General features: G+C 42.0%; 1 protein-coding gene across 1 annotated transcript in view; it reads left to right on the top strand.

Annotated features, from left to right (window-relative positions):
- The first annotated feature begins 4 nt into the window (after nucleotides 1-4).
- The window catches only part of Tmem178b (transmembrane protein 178B), a 347,710-nt gene continuing 331,156 nt past the window's right edge, over nucleotides 5-16,558 (top strand). Inside the window, exon 1 of the mRNA XM_047562389.1 lies at nucleotides 5-1,967. Coding sequence (XP_047418345.1) covers nucleotides 1,586-1,967 — 382 coding nt within the window. The 5' untranslated portion in view covers nucleotides 5-1,585. The remainder of the gene's footprint in view (nucleotides 1,968-16,558) is intronic.

Genomic DNA, 16,558 nt, shown 5'->3' with positions numbered 1-16,558 from the left:
TGCATCCAGAGCTCTCCCTCCTCCCGGGTACCTGCCAAGCCTGGGAGGCCTCGGAGCTGCAGCGGCTAGAGCAGGAAGCAGGGAGGGGAAGACGAGCGACCCAGCCTCCCTCCCCCACCCCCGCCCCATTCACCTCGGCGACCGTCGCGCGTAGGGACCTGATCGTCGGAAGCCGAGGCTGGGACGGGATTCTGGGCACGCTGGCGAGTGAGCCGGCCTGTCGGCGTCTGAGTGGGCTGCAAAGAAAATGGTGCAATCTGAGAGCGGTTGACCCTAGTTGGGCAGCGCAGCTGCGGTGCTAGAGTACCAGGACTCAGGTAGCAGGAGAAGGGGGCGGGTTGTTTTGAGGAGCCGGGACCACGGTTTTCCTCCGTGCCTGCAGCAATTTCGGTGCACCTGGGCGGCACGCTCTCGGGCATGCAGGAAGCCAGGTGAAGTGAGGCAGAGGAGGGTCTGGAGGCATTCGGTGGACACTCCAAGGAGAAGACCGCGCTGGAGAGAGCAGCAAGACGCCCAGTGGGCTAGCTGAGGGCAGACTGCGCGCGGCGACTGCGCGACCCTGTCCATGGTGTTGAAGGCGCTGTGCGCGGAGCTCCGAGCGCCCGGCGCCGCTCGCCCTGCACGGTGCGCCCTCCTCTGCGCAGCCCGCCCCCCGCTCGGGTCAGCTGCCGCCCAGTCTCTGCAAACCCCGGGCCAGAACTCGTCCGATAACGCCGCTCCAGTGTTCGCGCCGTCCGCCGGAGGGGACGCCTGAATGGCGAGGCCAGAGGCAGACAACACGGAAGCTCGCGCGGTAAGGTGGGCAGAGACCGTGCGTCCGCGGGAAACCGGTCTCTGAGAGCCCCGCGTGGACCAGAAGGAACAAGGGACCTGCTGGTGACCAGGGAACGGAATTTTTAAAAAGACCCGATACAGAGGAAGAACATTTCTGGGTGCGCATCCCAGGTCTTCGCTTACAGACCGGAAAGGGGGAAGAGTCCCTGAAAGGGAGACCCAGGCGAGACTCAGGACAGTTGTCCTTGGCATCTGGAGGTTTCCTTCGCCGGACGGCCACATCGGGGGTGTTTCAGTCGGTCGACTAGCGGCTTCTCTGGACAGCACCCACCCTCATCTTCCCCAGAAAATCAGGAGAATCGGTCGGCTCTCTACGCTGCACAAAGAGATCCCAGCAAGCTCCGCCGCGGTTGCGGACACTTGGCATTTAGTTTCTCAGCCGAGGGCAGTGGCTCCCGAAACTCGGCCGAGCGCCGAGGCAGCTGCCTTGGAGCAGTAGCTTCCTGCGTGGCGGGGAGGGGGCGGGAAGCGGCCGTGTCGAGTTCGCCGCCGCGGGAGGCTGCACCGGACCCGGAGGATGCCCAGGAGCCCGCAGGAGTCTCGCCGGATCAGAACTTTTTAGGCTGCCCGCCCCCATCCCCGAAGTCCCCGGGTGGTGTACCGGTAGGCGGGGGCCCAGGGGGCGCCGAGGCTTGAGTCCCCCTCTGGTCCCCATCCCCCAGCTCGGTCGCCCGCCGCTTTGTTCCGGGCGCGCGGAGGGAAGGCGAGGCTGCGGCGGATCATGCCCATGGTGTAGCCGCGAAGCGGAGGCATGGCTGCCGGAAGGTTACTGCTCTACACGGGCCTCTCGCTAGCGCTCTGCGCCCTGGGCATGCTGGCCGTGGCCATCTGCTCCGACCACTGGTACGAGACCGACGCTAGGAAGCACAGGGACAGGTGCAAGGCCTTCAACACCCGCCGGGTCGACCCTGGCTTTATTTACAACAACAACAACAACTTGCCGCTCCGGGCGAGCCGTTCACGCCTGGACCGCTGGGAGGGCAAACTCCTCCGGGCCCGGAATCGCCGGCAGCTCTTCGCCATGAGCCCGGCGGACGAGTGCAGCCGACAGTACAACTCCACCAACATGGGCCTCTGGAGGAAGTGCCACCGGCAGGGCTTCGACCCGGAGATCGCCGCCCTCATTCGGAAAGGTAAGCGGGGGGCGTGAGGCGTGGCGCTGCGGAGAGCCTGGCGATTCTAGGTAGGCCCTGCAGCCCCTTGCCTTTCCTTCTAGCCACCCGCAATCGGATTCCCTGGTTCCAGGCAGTCCATTTACCCAGGCCTGTCTGCGCCTCCAAGTGCCCGAACTTACCTTCCTACAGTTGGTAATAGAGATAGTAGAGGCTTCTCTGCTCACCTCTTGTCTTGCTCTTGTCTGTCCAGATTCGCGTGGAATCTCATGGTCCAGGGTTGTTACCCAGGTTAATGCTTCATTAGCTTCTGAGAAGGAAGGGAATCTATATCGTTGTTCTTAGAAGAAGCCCTCTTCTAAGAGTGATGTGTCTGGATGATAGTCTTCGATTCTTAATCTTTTAGATGTTGAACTGATTCAATCAAGGAAAACAGAGGGAAACATCTTACAGAGAAGGCCTTATTCGCACCAGAAACGTTGACTAAGTGCTGTACTTTATCAGGCATGGTGCAGGCATTGGCCATATAAACATCAATAAATCACCAACTCCTGCCTGTAGCTGCTCAAAACCTGTTGGCCGGTAACATCATATCACAATTAAAATTTTTTTTCTATTTTTGAAAAAGTGGTTGACAAAAAGTGACTTGTGAGCAATAAATATCAGCAGGGTCTAATAAGCACAACAAAAGTAATACGAAAGTTGGAATTTCAGGAAAAAATGTGGTTTTCAGAGGATATTCATAAAAAATATCCAAAGTACACCGAAACAGAAAACAAGCTGCATTTGCTAATGATAAAATTTTATTTAACACATTAACATGATAACGTAAATGAAAAATTCTGCAACTTGTAAATTTTGTATGATTTTTATGTTGTGAATCATAATTCCATCGGCCCACTGAAATATTCTTTGGATGTGATGTGTGTTAATATTGATTGAAGAAATATCAGGGCTGCACCCTGAGAAAATATGCAGATTTTGTGAGTCATGCCCCCCCAATATTTTATTGTCATCAACTACTAATACTGATACTAAGGTGACAATGATGCTATTATCTGCAAGGTGCTTTGAGCCCAGAACATAAGGCAATTCTTAATGTCTCCTATTATAATGCCGTGAGATTACTGATGTTTTAAAATAGCATTTTTAAGAACCGATGTCCTTTGATTTACCAAAGTGTTGAAACACTGGAAAAAATTGTTAATTAAAAAAAAGTCAATTATTTAAGAAAAACAGGCAGTGGGTACAGTCTAGGAGACCAGTTCACATTTAGGAGGTGAGGTGGGTTCAGAGAGAGAATCCATCTTGGTGTTTGCTTTGTAGCTTCCTTAGAATGACTAGGGATTTCAGCTGATTTAGTTAAGGGTGTGTTCATACTACAGATATCCCATCTGCTTTATGACAAGGTTCTTATTAGAGCCGGTGACCCATTTGGAGCTCTACAACTTTATAAAGATGTACAGGATGTTAGGGGATTTCAGAAGAGAGCAACTTGGGCTTGGATTGATAAAGTAGGAAAACAAGGAGGTAGAGTTGTTTTGACAATGGGTGACTTTTATAACAGTTTTCAGATTTCTTAAGTGTTATTTCATCTGTTTTTTTTGGCTTTCTTTAAAATGGAAATGGTAGGAAGTTAGCTGAAACATGGGGGAGAATTCATGTTAATAATGACTGGCAAACAAGGCAGGATTTGCTGAAGGACATTCTCGAACACCTTCCTGAACAGGAAGATACCCCTTCTGTCTGGTATTGGTTAACTCCACTTAGAGAAAAGGGAATGGAATTCATGGCTTCTGGTGGCTCCATCCAGGCCTCTGTGTTACTCTGCCTGGCAATCTGACTAGAAAGGTTGACTTGGTCTGTGCACCAGAGGGATTGGTTACCATAGTGACATGTTCTTCCGGTGAAGCTGGAAACAGTGACAGGGAAAGGGATAGGGGAGGAATGTACAACATTTTGACTTTGTATCAACTGATTTTTAATTGCAGCAACGGAAAATGGACACCCACAGCAGGGGGATTGAATATACTGATACCTAGGGTTGGCAGGGCATTGTATTTCACTTGAACTAATGGAAATGCTGTTCCCCATCACCCCAAATACAGCAATCACTGTCAGCTTCAAGCACCAGCTTACCATGGCTGTTTTTGTCCATTTGACATTCTTGTTAGATATTATTGAGATAGATGACATGCCAGCCTTACAAATAGTGAGAGATTTAAGGTCACTATCTTCATTTTTAACCTTAAAGCATATTCTTTGAAAACCAGATCTGCCTTTTCCAAGTAGCAATAATACATTTTGGAAATAAGCGTATCTTATATTGTAATACATAGGCAAGTCCAATAAAATATAGAACACAATTTCTAGACTTAATCAGTGTTTTTTTTTTCTAGATGAGCAGATTTTATAAGGAAGTTAAAAAAAGAAATTGATGTCTCTATATTTTAAATTTAGGACATCTTATCTCACATTATTCATCAGGATCCTCAAAAGATATATTTGGCTTTGTCTTTTTTGAAACATGTTCTATTAAGATGCTGGGTGATTTGTTTTGGGCAAGAGAAAAGGAAAACCAGGAAAAAAATTGTTTAAAATCTACCAGTATTATGCAAAAATATAAGATTTATCTAAAGTAAAATTTATCTAAATGATCATAGAGCCCTGAGTCATTTATTAAATCATCATTCATTACATTCAAAAGTACCATTTGTGTATTTTAAAAAGAAAATGAAACTGCAAATTAGTAAAACAAAAGTCAAATTTATATCTACTTTAGATTCTTGTTTATCCTGAAGTTCATTTTCTTTACTGCCTGCTGCCATTGCTGTGCCCACAAGCATGTATATATCTGGTCACCGTATACTTTCTTGTTTGCATTACTGAACTGTACTCTCCTGGAGGGCAGAAGAAGTTTGTAAGCTATATTCATGAGATGTTTGATATTTGGGAATTATACAAAATAGGCTTACAGCAATGTATCCACCAAGAGCTAACTCTGTAGGAATAATTGTGTGGGAATTCAAATAAAAAATTTAGAAAATCATGATTTAAAAAGATGAGTCAGTGTGGCTACTGGGCCAGATTAATATTACAAAAGATGCATGATGGTACCTTTAGGAAGATTTCTTGAGTAAAAGCTTGCCAAAAAATTAGGAGAACACACAATTCCTTTTGGATAACATAGCATTGGATGGACTCATATCATCCAAGTCATTATTTTCCATGTTTAAAAAGATTTAAGTATTTCCTTCTTGGAGGTAGGATTGGATGGGGGTGCAGCAAAGATAGTTTATTTTAAATTCCCATGACCATGTGCATGGAGAGTCTTAAATCAGGTCCTCTTTTCTTGATTCTTCCCTGTCTCCCTGAAAAGTCACTGTAGCCACTGGGGACAGATCAATGGCAAGATCAGGTTTTGAAATCTAAGAGACTTACCCTCAGGAGAAGCAGCTATAGGTAAGATTTTTTTTTCCCAGGGAACATTTATATTCTTGGTATGTACTGAACTGTTATGTTGATAGGGTTTAAGATAAGTAGACCCTTAACTATTACTCTAAGAACTTTTTATTAGTATGAAGATTTGCCTTTTAATAAACATTGGCCCAAATAATTAACATCACCATAGAGTGATTGTCAATACTCAGAAAATCATCTTAATAGAACAGTATGCATACTTAAAAATGAATGATGTTATCAGCAAATATATATTATGTATTTTGAGTATTATGCAATGTATTATGTGATGGATGGGCACATGCCACTAGGATGGAGGATGAATGGGACCTGGCCTTCAAAACTACTGTAAATCCTTAGTGTCACAGAGAACAAATTGCAACTACTGGATGATGAGAGTAGTAACGGAAATGGATTCAGAGAAACAGAGGAGGCAACGGTAGATTGTGGCAGCAGTGAGGTGAGATAAGGGGGTTAGGGAAAGTTGTCCCAAGGAAATGAAATCTAAATGAGACTCTGATGAAATCTGCAATTGGATAGGGAGGGTATTTCAGGCAAAGGGGCTGGCGTCTGCAGAGCCATGGAGGTATGAAACAGCAGTTTGGCCTTGCAAGAGTTGATTTCTGGGGTGAGAGAGAGGAGCAAAAGAGAAGCTAGAGAGCAGACAAGGACCCAATCAAGGAGCTTGTATATCAAACCCCCTGTGGCTGTGCTGCCCAATAGGGTAACTAGTAACCCTGTGTGACTATTTAAACTTAAAATAACCAAAATTAAACAAAATTTAAGAATTCCTTTATTAATTGCATTGATCACATTACAGATACATCAGGGACATGTGGTCAGTTGCTGTTGTATTGGACAGTGCAGATTGCAGTGAATATTTCCCACAGAAAGTTCTGGGGAGCACCACATAGATCCTAAAGCCTCTAAAAAGAACAAGTACATTCTTTGTTTCACATGAGAACACCTGCATGCTAATTTGTGCTCAAAATTCAGTTTGTTATTCTACACTTTAGGAAACTGCTTCTGGAATGTTTGCAGAAGGTTTTAGTTCATGGTCATTTATCCTAAATCTGTATTTTATTAATTTTCCATCATCAACTTACAAGGTTCTCACATGCTTCTCTCTTCTTTCCCTCTCCCTAATTCCATTAAAAACAATTCAGAATCCTGGCTACTCATGAGGCTATGGGGCAGGAGGGTTGCAGGATCGAGCCTGGCCTGCAAAACTTAGCAAGACCCTGTTTCAAAATTTAAAGTATGTAAGAGTCTTAATTCTAAATTAAGGTAATTAAAGTGGTTTGCACACCTTGTTTTGAGCTCCACTAATAAAGCTCTTATACATTTTGTCATATAATTTTGGGGCTTACTTTGCTCACTGAAGTAGATCCTGAAGTTTTATAGACATGAAGGAAATATTCATTCAACAGTTATTTATGGAAGGCCTGTGGGCTGGCCATCAGATACAGTGTTGGGTAAAATGGAGAAGCTTACATTCTGGGTAGGGGTGTGGGAAAGATATAATAAATACATCTCTGTGGAATAAAAATAATATCTAATAAAACTAATCAAGGTATAATATAGCACAAGGTAGTGAGTGCCATGAAGTGCCTTTGCCCTTAGAAAGCACAAAAGGGAAGATTGAGTATGTAAAAAATGAGATAGTTTAATTAGTTTTGGTTCTATGGTACAAGAAGGCTTTGGGTGCTGTGGGAAAAAGAGGGGGCAAACCTTCCACAGACAGGCAAACCTTATACATTCCAGGAACTGTTCAATTTCTAAAATAAATGGGCCTCTGTATTTAGTAGGTCCTGAAAACTGTTTGCTGATTGATTAAAACTCTTGAATCCCAGACATACCTGTTCACAAATAAACCCATACAAATACCCATGGTCTTGTGTACATGACATGCATCCCTATGCATACATGTTAAATGTTTGCTGATAGGCTATAAGCATACACATCATTGTCCCCAATCATCTTGAAACACAGTTTGCCAGGGAGGGCTGGTGATTAGGGGAGCTCTGGGACTCAGGAAACAAATGCAAGGGTGGAGCAGAGTTGAATTTGGATGCCTGCTGTGTGCAGAGCTCCTTCTTAGGTGTTGGGGAGAACAGAAGTGCGGTTGATCCTTGTCCTAAAGGAGCTTCCACTCTGGCTCAGTTTCCCAAAGTGGTGGCTATGTGTGAGCTCTTCCTCAGGAGATCATATTTGTATCAACTGGATCAGGAGTCAACTGGTCAGGGAATGCAGGGGTGAGCTCTTTTTATTCAGTCAACAAAGTCAAGGGCCTTATTTCTGTTTAGAAGGTCAGTTTACCTGTTCTTTTACTATAGAGTTGGTGAGGATCATTTAGAGGGTTGATCTGTATATTCCACTTTGGACTGTCAGTTAAAAATTATTTTTCCCTTCTCCACTATCAGTAGATAGTTTAGCAGAATGCTAAACAGAGTCTGGTTAGTTTGACTTTGCATATACACCATCACCACCACCATCACCACCACCACCACACCTATCCACATCTAGGTGTTAGACATTAGAATCACAAATGTTTATTTAAATGCAGATACTTTTCAAACTTATTGCTCTAAGAAATATGCAGGGAGAAGAGGAAGTATGTGTGAACAGAAGGGGAACTTATTCTTATGCCTTCATTGGACGTCTGCTGTTTTTGAGAGACTGCATACATTCTTAAAGAGGACTTTGTTTCCTCATATGTAAAATATGGGATTGGATTCTGGAACCTCCAAGTCCTTTCCTGCTCTAACATGTGGTAAGAAAGTTAAATTTAGGTGGCAAATTATAGGCACATGGTTGTGAGAGGGTATGAAGAGGGAAATGTGAAGATGGGGGAGAGGAAGAGAGAGAGCAACAAGTCGAAAGAGAAAGAGAGACTTCTAAATGGATCATCCCCAGGCACTAATTTATAATAGGAAAAGGTGGAAAACCAAGCAGCTAATTTCTTACCATTGTACAATCATATGAAAATTTACCCTTTTCTATTTTGAATGAGTTGAAATGCCATTTTGCAGATTGGGGTTGAAAAACTAAAAAAATAATAAAGATGGTGACAGTTGGCCAACAATGTGAATGTGCTTAATGCCACTGACCTGCTCATTTCACAGTGGTTAAGACAGTAGACTTAATGTTATGTCTGTTTCACCTGTGCTGGTCAGCTTTCTGTTATTGAAACAAAAATACTTGAACATTAGATTTTTTTTTCTTTTTATAAATAAAACATTTTTTTGAGGTGCTGGAAACTGAACCCAGGCCCTCATGCATGGTAGGTGAGCACTCTACCACTGAGCTGTGCCCCCATCATTAAACAACCGACCAAACAAGGAGACACAATGAATAAATTCCTTGGGTCATTTAAAAATCACTGGATGACTTAAACTTAAAAGAAGAATGGTTTATTTTGATTCACAGTTTTGGAGGTTTCCATGCATGGTCAGTGTATCAGTCAGCTTTTCATCACTGTGACCAAAGTACCTGACAAGGACAACTTAGGGGAGGAAAGGTTTATCTTGGCTCATGATTTCAGAGATTCCATTCATGGTTGCCTAAAGTCCATTGCTCTATGCTCTAGGTGAGGCAGAACATCATGAAGGAAGGGCATGGTGGAGGAGAGCTGCTCAGCTCATGGCAGCCCGGAAGCAGAGTGAGTGAGAGGAAGGGGCCGGGCACTAATCAATTTTCCAGTGCATGCCCCTAGTGACTTCCTTCCTCTAACTAGGTCCCACCTCCCAGCAGTCTATTCAGCTGCCAATGGAATAATTCAGTAAATGGATTAGGTCAGAACCTTAATCATTCCCTAAAAGCCCCTACCTCTGAACTTTGCTGTTTTGGTGACCATGCTTCCAACACATGAGATCTGGGGGACACTCCAGATCCAAACCATAAGAGTCGATTGACCCTGTTGCTTTTGGATTCATAGCAAGGTCGCATGTCATGGTGGGAGCCTGTGGCAGAGAAAACTTCTCACCTCACAGAGGCCAGGAAGCAAAGAAGAGAGAAAAAGGAGGGGCAGGGGTCACAGTAGCTCCTTCAGAGGCACTCCCCCAGTGACCTAACTCCTTTTAAGAACCTCCTAATGGTTCCACTACCTACCAACAGTGCCCTGAGGTAGGACCCAAGCCTTTGACACATGGGCTTTTGGGGAACACTCAAGATACAAACTATGGCATTCTTCAATTTAAATAAATAAAGAAAGAAATTGAAACATTTATTAGAGAAAGGAATTCTTTCCTAAACAAAAAAATTTTTTGAGGTGCTGCAGATTAAATCTATGGCCTCATGCATGGTAGCAATCTACTACTGAGCTGTGCCCCCATTCCTAAACAAGACTTTTAAAGAGCACCAATATGCAAAACAAGTTGAAGTAAAGAATTAAATTCCCTGGGTCATTTAAAAATCATTGAATGATAAAGAACATTTTACTGTACTTATTCTGTAAATATCTTTTTTTTAAAATATATTTTTTGGTTGTAGATAGACACGATATCTTTATTTTATTTATTTTTATGTGGTGCTGAGGATCAAACCCAGTGCCTCACATGTGTTAGGCAAGCACTCTACCACTGAGCCACAACCCCAGCCCTCTAAATATTGTTTGAATGGCAACTATACTACGTACATAACCTGGAGTGGAGGATCTTGAGTGAAATTCATAGGTCCTGTCCTCAAGGAGAAAAGAAAGGAGAGGCACGTGAGTAGACAAATACAAGCCCCATGGTTTGTTCTATAAGAGATTTACGTGTTGGAGGCTCAGGCAATGGGGCGTCATTGCAGAGAAGTGAGGGCAGGCTTTGCAGAAAAGCGAATGTGAGATCCTAAGATATTCTTAGATATCTTAGATATCTATGGATTGATAGGGTGAAATCATAATGTCATTAAAAAATTACTAACCAACTCTGACCAGGTAATTCTTATCTAGTCTTTCATCCTTCCTGTTCGTGCCCCAGGTTCTCTGATATGTCTCTTAAGAGGCAGTTATTGCTACCAGCTCTTTATAAATTATATTAGAGATTGTTTGTTCACAATATTTTGAAACAGCACATATACATATAAGCCAGGCAGTGAACAGGTGACTGATGAAAAATGTTTATCTTTGTAAATTTGTATTCACAAATATGGCATTTAAAGGACCCTTCTAGGAGTCTCTAGGAATTGTCTGCAGGTGATGTTTAGTCTGAGTACAAGCTGCTGTTGGCATTCAAAAGAGTTTGACAGATTTGCTGCTTTTATAGGAGACTGCAGTATCTGAATTATATCAATTGATTTTTTTGGCGTCAAAGTATTTTGCCAAGAAAAGGCAATTTACTTTATATTAGGTCATCTTCCTACATTTATATCATTTCCTGCTTTTTAAAATGCCCTGCTGTTTCATATTCAGAACCTCACTCTGTCGGACACTTTATTTTCTCCAGAGCATCTCTCATTCAGTTTTGCCCCGAATGCCTCTTCATCTTTCTAATAGCAATTCTATTTAGGCAACCTTACTCCTATTCCCCAAGGCAGTGGAGTAGTTTGCAAACCTGGAAGGGGCAGGGTTGTTTTTATCTTGAAGCTCTGCTCCTGTGCCACTATAGATCAACTGGCACAGCACAGGGGAGCAGGTGGAGACAATGTCGAGAGATTGAAAGTGTGTACCTAGTAGGTTCGCACTTCTGTTCCAGGCTGTGTACAAAGTAAATAGGCAAAATAAAAATGCAAGTGTCCATTAATAAGGAAACAGATAATGGGGTATAGTATATTAGTATAATGGAAACTATCACAGTATATGTAAAATATATGTAATAGATCTTCATATTTCCAAATGCATAAACATGAATTTGAGTGAAATAAGTGTGTGTAGAATGAAATGGAAGGTGGGATGACATTTACATAAAGTTCAAGATAGGGAAAACATTAGATGTCATTTTATGGAAACATGTGCATTGGATGAATAAAAATATGCATGGGACTAATAAACACAAAGTGAAAGATGATGTTTATTCTTCTCAAGAAAAGGAGAGAAAGAGTTGGGAAGGGTGCCAAGGGGCTTAATAAGCATCTGTGATATTTTATTTCTTAAAAAACAAATGAAAGTATCTGAGGCAAACATGGCTATCCATGCAGGCACACTAAAACTGTGTGAAAGATTGTTATCATTCTGACAGGAAAGCTAACATCTTATCCAGACCCTACTGTTCAGTGTATAAAGTGCAGCTTTTTTAAGGAAAATTCTTGAAAAACTTTGTCTTTGAGGCAGCCTGTGATTGACTTTTGTAAAAAAATCAATTGTGAGGCATTTTGAAAAGAGGAGAATCTGGTAACTGGCAGCTAACAGTTTCACTGAAAGTAACTAGTCAAGAGATTTTAAAATAAAATTAAGTTGTAGTCCTTTCTAATGTGGTATAAGAAGAGGAAATAAGGATTTTAATGTGATTAATTGTGGAAATAGAAACTAATATACAAGTCACTTCCCCTTTGTTAAATTTCCCACTCCTTGTGGAGAAAAAGCAAGAATTCCAAGGGCCGAAAGTTAGACTAAAGCCATTCTTTTTTTTTTTTTTTTTAAAGCCATTCTTTCAACTAACTTGTTCTGACGTTGAACTTTAAAAAATCAGAACATCAAGATAGAGTGTACTAGCTACTGAATGTGGGAACAAACCAGGGATTTAGTACTAACTTCTCAGAGGGCATTTTAATCTTAAGGAAAAAATTCAGCATAAACTAGTAGAGAAAAAGGTTAAGAACTGATTTAAAAAGAATCAGAGGGCTGGGGATGTGGCTCAGTGGTAGGGGGCTTGCCTAGCATGTACATGACCCTGAGTTTGATCCCTAGCACTGTTTAAAAAAATCAGAATTTTGCCTTCCTTCTATAGCGGTTTTTATAACGCTTTTGAAACTGATTAGAGAATGTTAGTAAAACTTAATTTTATTATTGATGAACAAGGTATATACAGATTTTTGTTGAAATTATGAGGATGGATTCAGCTAAAAGCCCCTGTGGTATGGTTATATCACATCTGCCCTACTTACACAAACTGTAGCTGGAACAGAAAAATCCAATCCAAATTTTAGCAAGGGCTCCATTTTCACCTGGTAATGCTTTAAAAAACCAAAACTGGGCTGATCTTACTAAGGGATCATGAAAGTCTCTTGGGTCTTCAGGAGTATTGAAGCAGAATCACTTCCATGTTTATATTTCGGTGACCACAGGACTGGAAGAGATGCCCAGAAGTAGCCTTGGACAGACCTGCCTTCAAAGGGGTGCCAGAATGAACTGCCAGATTCATTGCACCCTGTAGGATTTGGGCACATTGCACTTCCATGGGTAAATGACCTTCCACTTGGAAAAGTTGGCCTCTGTGACTTCGTTCGTCTTGTTCCTCTTCCTCATTTCTTCTTTGGTGTGTTAGAGGTGCCTGTTAGCAGTGGTTTCCCTTCTTGCCTGCTTTCTTCTCTTCCTCATGTCTACCTTCTGTGCACTTGGCTCCCTAACCCATTCCCATCTGGAACTGCTCTTCCTCTTTGAAAACTTTGCTTCCCCTGGCTTTTGAGGTATGATTCTCTCCTGGATCTGTTTTAGCTCCATTTTTACTCTCTCTTCTTTGCTGGCTCTTCTTTCTCAGCTGGTGTGTGTATATGCTCCAGGATTCTACTTTTCTCTTTCCATTCTTCACCTTTTTCTTGATCAATCTCTAGGGCCATTTTCTTTCATCCTTATGACTAGTTGTACTGTGTATATCCAGAACAGACTGCCTATCTAAACATGGTGAGGATTGGGTATCTCCATTGGGATCATTCATAGGTCCCAAAGAACTTATCCTATCCTTTTGTCCCCAGACTCATCTCTCCTTCATTTTCTCCCTCTTGGGAAGTAGTATCACTCCTCTCTCCTTGCCCAACTCAAACTGTCAGGTCATTCTAAAGGCTCTCTTCTCTCCTGCCCGCCTCATCTGTGCAGTGAACAAGTCACTCCTAATAATTTTCCTGCCCATCTCTCCAATCTGATTCTAATACTGCTACCATTCTTAGGTGCTGATCACCTGGACACTTACAGCATTCTTGGTTTGACTTCCTTATTATCTAATTTCACCTCTTGTCAATGCTTTCTATTCAGAGAGTTTTTCTTAAATGCAGCTCTAATCATGTTATCACTTTGCTTAAAACCCTTCAGTGGCTCTCTGTGGTTTACCAGTCAGAATAAGTCTTATATGCTCACCTCGACACATAGGGCCTCACAGGTTTGATAGTGAGCCTGTCCCCTACCCCATCTTTCAATCTTCTTCTTTCTTTAATTTTATTTTTTTCAGAGTTGAGGATTGAACCCAGGACCTTGCACATGCTAGGCAAGTGCTCTGCCACTGAGCTAGATACCCAATCCTATAACCTTATTCTTTTTCACACTTCTCTCCAACAACAGTATACTCTGCTTCAGCCATGATGAAGGATTCCCAAACAGATGAATCTGTCTGTTTTGGAAACCTTTCTTCATGATGCTCCCTTTGCCTGGAAGCTCTTCCCCTTTTCTGCCCCACCCACAGGTTTGCCTGGCCAATGCCTGCTATCCCTTTAGGAATCAGCTACCCTCCTTCTAGTCTTGCTTGATGTTCTCTCATCCTTACCTCCATGGTAGAATTGCCTTCTCCCTCTTTTAGACTTTGATACACACCAAACACATTCCTTCTTACCAGCAGTGACATTTTGTTACATTATTGTTTACGCATATTTCCCTCCTTTCTTTTTGTGGTACTGGGAATTGAGCCCAGGGATGCTCTACCACTGTGCCACATCCCTAGCTCTTTTTATTTTTTATTTTGAGGCAGGATCTTACTAAGTTGTGCATGGTCTCACTAAGTTGCTGAGAATGATCTCAAACTATCTGTCCTTCCTCAGCCTCCTGAGTGGCTGAGATTGCAGGCATGAGCCACTGCACCTGGCTTGTGTCTCCTTAAGACAATTTTTGAATTATTTATATTTATCTTTTTGACCATGGGGCTTTATATATTACATAGATGTGATTCATAATGCCATAATATATATTTAATAAATATTTGTTAAATGAATGATAGTTTATCTCAGTTAATGCCTTAGATCTAGAACTCTCACTTAAAAAAATCTGTAACTTTACAGAACGAGGAGGGACATCACTACTCAATGGAACCTTGCTGTGAATTCTTTTGTAATACATATGATACACTTCAATTTGTTTTCTTTTTAAGGTTTGTAGTTTCTTAGAGCACCCATATTTCTGATTCACAAGAGGAGAATTTGAAGTCTTGACTTTTCCCATTTTTCTGGGTTAGACCTCCTCATTTTGATCTTGCCCACTTTCTCTACTCCCTTGCCTTTCCCAGACTGGTCCTCCTAGCCAGAGCATCACTGGATAAAGGTAGGCTGCCTCCATTTCTGTTCCTGTCATGGATCAAAGAATTTACACTTAACACTGGGTCTTCTTTTGCACACCTGACCATTCTCTTGGGACTCATTTCCAGGTTTTCCAGTGCTTATCATTAGGAATATTTTCAGGTTGTCTCTGAATCCTCCCTCTTAATTGTCTATTTAGGGCAGCCTTCTCGTATCTCCTCTGACAGTGATTTTGGTGAGATAATGACCAGAAAATAGACTGGGCCTATAGTAATTGCCCCTTTCTTGTTCATACCTCCATTTACTTTTTCTGACAGTCCAAAGGAGTGCGTCAGTTGTTTTGGGAAAACTGACGAATATCTGCTTCCCATTTTCTGTTGCATCCTAGGTGGATACTGCTGCTGTCCTTGGTCCTGATCACTTGAACTCTTGCAGCATCTGATTGGCTTCTCTATTCTCTAAACTCATCTCTTGTCAATGCTTTCTATTCAGTGATATTTTCTTAACTGCAACTCTGATCATGTTATCACTTTGCTTAAAGCCCTTCCATGGTTTATCAATCAGAATAAGGCCCATAGTCCTTGCCATGGCCCCATTGTTGTTGGTAAACATTACTCACAAAAAGTATTCATTCTCTTCAGGGGCTTATGAAGACCATTAAGTTACAGTTCAACAATGGATGTGAAAGACTCACTTCTCAATGTTTTGCAGACAAGCAGATTCTCTTAATTCTCTATTTTCCAGGCTGGGTCATCCCACAGTTAGGGTTTTAAAGTCTTCTCCTTTAGCCTTAAGATCTGTTGAGCCAGATCCATCTAATAGCCAATTTCCATCTACTTTGGATAAGTAGAGTAATTCTTTTGCTTTTAGAAGGTAAATATAGATGTAACTGAATTGCTTGCTTCCATAGACTGGATTGAGTACATGATTCCTATCAGGGAAACAATTTCTTTATTTTTATTTTTATAGACTGCATTTTGATTCATTGTACACAAATGGGGTGCAACTTTTCATTTCTATGGTTGTACACAATGTAGATTCACACCATTCATGTACTCATACATGTACATAGGATAATGATGTCTGTCTTGGTTTACTTTCTTTCTGCCACCTCCTCCTGCCCCATTTTCCTCTACACTATCCAAAGTTCTTCCATTCTTCTCTTCCCGCCCCCCCGTGCCTCCCTCCTCATTATGTATCATCATCCACTTATCAGAGAAAACATTCGAACTTTGATTTTTTGGGCTTGGCTTATTTCACTTAGCATGATATTCTCCAACTCCACCCATTTACCAGCAAATGCCCTAATTTTATTCTTCTTTATGACTAAGTAATATTCCATTGTATATATATACCACAGTTTCTTTATGCATTCATTTGAAGGGCATCTAGGTTGGTTTCACAATCTACTTATTGTGAATTGAGCAGCTATGAACATTGATGTGTCTGCATCACTTAGTATGCTGATTTTAAGTCCTTTGGGTATAAAGTGAGGAGTGGAATAGCTGGGTCAAATGGTAGGTTCATTCCAAGTTTTCTGAGGAATCTCTGTACTACTTTCCAGGGTGGTTGCACCAATTTGCAACCCCACCAGCAATGTATGAGTGTGCCTTTTTCCTCAGGGAAACAATTTCTTTGACCTTTACAGCTCCTGGTTACATTAAGTCGATGCTGAATTGAACTAGATAATTTTGAGCCCTTTCTTCCCAAGAAAAAGTGCTACAGGTCAAAATGAAGACTAAATTTCAATTAAACCTGTGTTTTGAGTAATTTTCAATTGTAAAAATTATTGATGA

This window comes from Sciurus carolinensis, chromosome 8 (genome assembly GCF_902686445.1).
Source record: "Sciurus carolinensis chromosome 8, mSciCar1.2, whole genome shotgun sequence".
Classification (NCBI taxonomy): Eukaryota; Metazoa; Chordata; class Mammalia; order Rodentia; family Sciuridae; genus Sciurus; species Sciurus carolinensis.
This window is presented reverse-complemented; position numbering and strand designations above follow the sequence as displayed.